This window comes from Hipposideros armiger, unplaced genomic scaffold, assembly GCF_001890085.2.
Source record: "Hipposideros armiger isolate ML-2016 unplaced genomic scaffold, ASM189008v1 scaffold_292, whole genome shotgun sequence".
In the NCBI taxonomy this organism is placed as follows: Eukaryota; Metazoa; Chordata; class Mammalia; order Chiroptera; family Hipposideridae; genus Hipposideros; species Hipposideros armiger.
This window is the reverse complement of record NW_017731642.1, coordinates 592,941-599,934: the sequence shown is the minus strand read 5'-3', so window position 1 is coordinate 599,934 and position 6,994 is coordinate 592,941. Positions and strand designations below refer to the sequence as shown.

The 6,994-nt window shown below is 36.2% G+C and overlaps 1 protein-coding gene across 1 annotated transcript in view; it reads left to right on the top strand.

Moving 5' to 3' along the window:
- SEC63 (SEC63 protein translocation regulator) overlaps nucleotides 1-6,235 on the top strand; it is a 72,766-nt gene extending 66,531 nt beyond the window's left edge. The window contains exons 18-19 of the mRNA XM_019658966.1: nucleotides 4,080-4,184; nucleotides 5,168-6,235. Of these exons, the coding sequence (XP_019514511.1) occupies nucleotides 4,080-4,184; nucleotides 5,168-5,311 (249 nt within the window). The 3' untranslated portion in view covers nucleotides 5,312-6,235. The remainder of the gene's footprint in view (nucleotides 1-4,079; nucleotides 4,185-5,167) is intronic.
- The last annotated feature ends 759 nt before the right edge of the window (nucleotides 6,236-6,994 follow it).

Sequence of the window (6,994 nt, the reverse complement as noted above, 5' to 3'; positions counted from 1 at the left end):
TCTGTTTCTTACTTTTGCTCTTGATTTCTTATGTTACCGTTTTAGGAAGAAGGTTCTGTCGGCCTGGCCTTGGACAAGAGCAAGGCTTTTAAATTTTGAGATAGTTCTATGAAGTTGATTTTTAACCCAGAAAGTTTTTTTCCCATTTATAACCAAGTATAAATGTATGAAGTAGTTTGTTTATTTGACACTTAGAGTTAGAGACAACTTACAGGTATGTCGTTGACAGAGCAATTTAATTTTTTTAATTTAAATTTTATTTAGTTTTGAATAGATAACGCATTCACCTAGTTAATATTTCAGAAGACATAAAACTGTACATATTGAAACATCTTCCATCCCTGTCTCTCACTCACCCATTCCCCTTTGTGGAGGCCATCTATGTTTTCGAATTTCTATTCTTCGTGTGATATTGTATGTAAATTACAAGCAAATACATTCATGTATTTTCCCCAGTTTTACACAAAAAGTGCCATATACCATATTCTGCACCCTACCTTTTTCTCTCAGTGGTGTAACTTGGGATTTGTTCCATGTTAGTACAGTAAAAGCTTCCTCATTTGCTTTTGTAGTTGCTTGTTATTCTTTTGTGTGGATGTTTGTTTATTTATTTAGTACTCCACTATTTAATGGACTTACCAGTTGTTTCTTGTCCTTTGCTTCAGTGAATAACCTCACATGTCATTTTGTATATGTGTGAGCATATCTGTCAGATAGGTTCATAGAGGTAGAATTAGTGAATCAGGCTCTGTACATTTGTAATTTTGATACATAGAGCTAGGTATTTATGTCTCCATAGGGAGAATGAATGTTTAAGTATGCTCATTGCTTCTCAGTGTCTCAGACATTTTGAATGTCATTGCTAATCAGAAAGGTGAAAACTGACACCTCAGCATTGCCTTTTCTCTCTGATTTTTTATTTAAAAAACTTTGAAACCTATAAACATGTTCTAAGCACAGTATTATGAACCCTCAAAGACCCCCTTAATCTACGTTGACCAATTAACATTTTGCCATCTATGTTTTATATCTTTTTCTGTATGTGTAGACACCAAGAACGTATACACACACACACACATGCGTATTTCACCCCTCTGTCCCACTGTAGGTACCTGCAGACATCATGACATTATATCCCTCAATACTTGAACCTGTATCTTCTAAGAACAAGGGCCTTTTACATCAGCACAATACACTTTTTATATTCAGGAAGTGTAACATTGATATGGTATTATTGTCTAACATACAGTTTGTATTCAACTTTCCTCAAATACTCCACTAATACTGGTATAGTCTTTGTTTGTTTGTTTTTTTTGTTTGTTTGTTTGGTTTTTTTTGTGGAGGGCAGTGTCACCGGCCCTCATATGTGGGATCTGAACCGGGGCCCTCTGGCGTCCCAAGCCAGTTCTTAACCATTGCACCACTTGGCCGGCGTCTTTGTTTTGTTTTGTTTTTAAATTCAGGATTCAGTCAAGGATCACATATTGCATTTGGTTGCCACTCCTCTTTAGAACTCGTCCTTGGCCTTTTTCTTTTTTAATTTTTCATGCCATTGACATTTTTGAGGCGTCCAGGCAAGGTATTTTGTAGAATAGACCTTAATTTGAATTTGTCTCATTGGTTACTCATGATTGTATTCATCTTAAATATTTTTGACAAAAATGCAACATAGGTGATGTAACCTTATTGTATCACATCAGGGACACATTATATCAGTTTATATCACCCCAGATTGGTGATACTATGGTTGATCATTTAGTTAAGGCTTTCCTCTCCTGTAAAAGGTTTTTTCCCCCCTCTCATTTGTGGGGAGATATTTGGGCACTATGTGAATATCCTGTTCTCCAACAGTTTTTCCCCCATTCATTTTGATGATTCTTGCCTGCATTAGTTTTTACTATGCTAGTTGTATTCAGTGTAGTTTAAATTTTATTTCTCTTACGAGTGAAACCGAATATTTAAATTCATTGTGTTTGAATTGTATTTCTTCTTGTATCTATTTGTGAGGATTGTTCATTTTTGTTGGGTTATTGGTCTTTTAAGTTGGTTTTGGAATTTTTTTTTTAAATGTTATGAAACCAACCTTTGTGGTATGTGTTGCAAATATTTGTCCCGTTTGTTTTACTATTAAGGTTGTTACCAAGGGAAAATATAAATATTTTTTTGCTTATTCATTTATTTATATTGGAGTTTTTTTAAGAGTATGACTAATTTTTTTCTTTTATGAATTTTAGGTTTTATGTTACAGTTAGAAAGGCCAAAGTGTGTGATTAATTTTTTAAAAATGGTTCTCCCATAATTTTTTTAAAATTTTGTTTTAACGGCATATTTTAATAAATAATCTTGCCTACAAAATCTGGATTTTGGAGATTGGAGGCAGATCACCAGAACACCCAAATGTCATCTTAAGAATTTATTCTTCTTTTGCCCAAGTACAATTGAAACTTCTTTGTATTTGAAGTTTATGATTTGATAGGAAATAACATATTTTCTTGCTGTTTTAAGGCATTGGGCATTTGTAAAAGAAAAACTCCATTTTCCTATATGTTGCTCCTTTACTCTCATACTACTGTCACCCTCACAACACTTCTGACACCAGATATGTGGGTTTTTCCCCACCCCAAATAATTCTCGGTGACACCAGTTTAGTATCCTACAGTTTAATTCAGTGCTGACACTGTCTACCTGGAGATAACGTCAGATCCCACAGGACTGCTGCCCCCACTCCTCCACTTCAGATGCCAGTCACAAGTCCCTGGTTGTCACCTGTACTTCTGACCAAATGGCTATAAATCAGGGTTCCCATGACCCCCTCCTTGGGTTCAATAATTTGCCAGAATGGTTCACAGAACTCAGGAAAACACATTTACCAGTTTATTATAAAAGACTATGATAGAGGATATATATGAACATCCACATGGAAGAGATCCATAGATAAAGGTATGCTGGAAGGGGCGCAGAGTTTTCGTGTCCTTTCTGAGCACACCACTCTCCGATCACCTTCACATGTTCCCAACTCAGAAGCTCCCCTGAACCCCTTACTTTGGGAATTTTTATAGAGGCGTCATTACATAGGCATGTAGATCATTAACTCAACTTCCAGCCCCTCTCCGGAGAATAGGGGGTGGGACTGAACGTTCCAGGCATCTAAGCATGTCTTTCTGGTGACCAGCCCTCATCTAGGAACCCACTAGGAGTTAGTTCATTAGAACAAAACACATTCCTATCACCCAGGAAATTCCAAGAGATTTATGAACCAGGGTCAAAGACCAAATATTAGAACAAAAGATGCTCCTAGTATTCTTATCACTTAGGAAGTTACAGGAGCTCTGTCAGGAACTGGGAGCAGATATATGTATATGTATATGTATTTTTTCTTATTATCTCACAGCATTTATCTTAGAAATAAGAAATTTTGGTGAGAATGATTGCCTTTCTAGTAAAGTCTATTAATTCCAACATTTCATTTATTTTATTTTTTAATTTTTTTAATAAGTTTTTTGTTTGTTTTTAGAAATTTTATTGGGGAACAGTGTGTTTTTCCAGGACCCATTGCTCCAAGTCAAGTAGTTGTTTCAATCTAGTTGTGGAGGGCATTTTTCCAGAACCCATCAGCTCCAAGTCAAGTAGTTGCCTTCAGTCTAGTTGTGGAGGGCACAGCTTCTTGGCCCATGTGGGAATTGAACCGGCAACCTTCGTGTTATGAGCCTGAGCTCTAACCACCTGAGCTAACTGGCCACCCCATTTATTTTATTTTCATACTTTCATTTTTTCAAGTTGTCAAGGTGATGGTTAGCACAGAACTTAGTTACTTTAAATATGCTTTCTTAAATTGTGGAGATACAAATGAACTCTAATCAGTTCTATCCAATTTGATTTCCTTTCATATATGTGTGTGTGTGCGTGTGTGTGTGTGTGCGTGTGTGTGTGTTAGAACGTCTGTAAATTTGTTAGGGTTTTCTGTGTCATCTGAGTAAAGACCTAGCTATTAAATACCCTGGTCTAGGAATTTTAGGAGTGAGCTGTTGTTTCTTCCACTCCTCAAGATACAGGTTTTAAATGCTGATTTTATCTTCTAGGTAGAACTTAAGTTTCCTGCACCAGGGAAGCCTGGAAATTATCAGTATACAGTGTTTCTGAGATCAGACTCCTATATGGGTTTGGATCAGATAAAACCTTTAAAGGTAAGAATAGTGACTCTTCAATAAATATGGTTGTCTGTTTGAATAAGTGCTTAATGTGCTAGGGAAGCATTTCTAGTTTTGCAACAAGGAGTAGTCATAGAGAGCAAAAGAGGTCATCTTGTATTTTGTACATGGTACACTTGATGGACTACTCTTTCAATAATAAACTGGAGCTGTTAAGTTAAAGTAGTGTAATGATTTAGAGCCTTGAATATAAATTACTCAAGTGATACCTTTTAATTGTGCTGTATAACATGCTGTAACGTGACAGTGCCTCACCAAAGGGGTTCTGTTAGAAAAGCGCATGTGTTTTCCCACAGGTTCTGTTGGAGTGTTTATTAATTTCTGAAACTAATTTGTTCTTTAGCGTTTTAGAGTATACTCTTTGTGTAGGTGTCATTTGAAGCACACTCCCATTAGTGTTTACCATTTCACTTGAGGTTTTTATGAAACACACTCTGGCATTAGAGAGATTGTACCGCAGTATTGTTTCACTGTGGACTGGAGTCCCAAAGTGAAGGGAGCCAGTAAAGAGGAGCCTCTTGTTCCCCACAAGGGCACCGTATTTCTTAACGTTGGCTATAGCATTCTACTGCATGAGCCTGGAGGCTGCAAAATACCTCTTTGAAAGTCACATTTGAGTTTTTCTTCCCTCATCAGACGACTTACTAAGATATCATTCAAGTGTTCTTGCTCAAGGATCACAGTTATTAATCATTCATGCCACCGAATAAATAGTATAGTTTCCATAAAATCAAAATATTGAACTGTATTAGAAATTTAACTACATTTACATGTTAGGTAGATTTACCTTTTTTTTTTCTGAGATGTCTGTTCTAAATGAATGTCTTAAATTTGGAATTATAACCACAAAATCTATTTCTTTATAATTGGTTTGGCCAAAGAAAACCTTTTCTTTACCAGATATTTCTTCCATTATTATCCCCAAACTTCTGATGCCTACATTTAATTCTTCTTTATAGCTGGAAGTTCATGAGGCTAAGCCTGTGCCAGAAAATCACCCACAGTGGGACACGGCAGTAGAGGGGGATGAAGACCAGGAAGACAGCGAGGGCTTTGAAGATAGCTTTGAGGAAGAGGAAGAAGAGGAGGAAGATGATGACTAAGCAGTACTACAAACGGACCACAATGTTTTCACATTTTCACTGTTTTGGAAGTGTATAATAAACCAGAAACAGTGTAGAACTGATGTTGAGGAAGGTGTTCTTTACTAGAAATGGGTGCATAATATAACTGGGCAGTGCTGGTGCCTTGGTACAGTCTGAAAAATGCTTGTGGCTTGTTAAAGCCTTTCAAGTATGGGATGGTGCATTAATTTCATCTGCAAATGATAATAAACCGTTTGTTATAACTGTCTGGAAGTGTGGGCTATGTATTATCTGATCAATTTATGGTCCCAGTAAAAGTAAAGGTACATGAAAAACAGTCTATAAATGAGCAACTTTTATTTGTTCAGCTTTATTTTTAGCAAACATCAAAGTATGATAAACACCACAAATATGTGTTAAGTAACATCTCAAATTTTAATCTTGATAAGCTCTATCATTCACTTACTGACATTTGCAGTGATACAAGACTATTTATAACAGCTCCATTCATAGCTTTCAGCCCGTTATTTTTACCTATCTTGGTCATAAGTTGGCATTCTCTCACATTCCACATAATATAGAGGGCTACATTTTGGGATTTTCCTTTCTTAATTGCCCAGAGTTAGACAGATTGTAAAAATGGCTTTTAATGGCTTAAAACATTTTTAAGCCTGTATTTTAGCAGATCAGTGCAAGATCTAATTCTTTTTATAAGCTATAGATCTAAAAATGATTGTGGGACCATATGTTCTCTGATGTTGGTGACTTATGTTATTAAACCTTTTTAAAAAGGTTCACTATGAAAGCCGAAACACATTCTTAGCTTTTAATCTACCTGACTCTATCAGAAGCCTTTTAAGGAGAAAAATATATAACATGCAAAGGAGGCATTTTTTTGTATTCATTTTGGACTCCTGTCAATAAAATAGAAGTTTGACTCATTTTATGTTTGTAGTGGTGTGTGTCTTTTTACTCCCAGAGAAAGGATGTAATAGGATAATTCTTTTATTTTTCAACTAAAAATTTAATAATTGTACATTACTGCTGAAGTGACTGCTATTTCTGTATACTATAGAAAAAACCATGAGTCGGAGAATTTCCCACTCACACAGTACAACCCTGAAAGATAGTGCTTATAAAGAGTAGCAGTGTATACATGATGAATCATTGAGGTAAGATGAATATTTTTATTACTAGATACGGAGGAAGCATTAGTCTGTAATACAGGACTGATTGTAATAATCCTTTCCTATGAAAACCTCCATAGGCCAAAGCACTTTTGGAATACTAATTTGTGACCTTGTTTACTTAAGGTGGCCACTTCCCATGCAGAATTACCACTGGTATTTTGTTAATGGCGGTAGTTGGAAATAAAATTTGAAAATTACCAGAAACATGAATGGTTTCTTTTGGTTCTAAATTGAGGATGTTAATATTTCCTATAATATGTCCGAAGTAGTTCTTTTCATGGGAACCTCCATCACCTGTTTTTCTTTTTTAAAGCCGTGAGACCTTTCCTTGGCAGGCAGGACTGCCACTGAGGATTTGTTTCGTTTTACAAGTAGAGGGTGGGTTTAATTTTCAAGCCAGGTTTTACTGGGAAGCTCCAGTGTCAGGGGAGGCAGCTGCTGGTCACCTAAGTGGTGGAAGGGAGTGAGCCAGCCTGTAGCGATGAGTGAAAGGAGAGGTTAGAGAAAACGT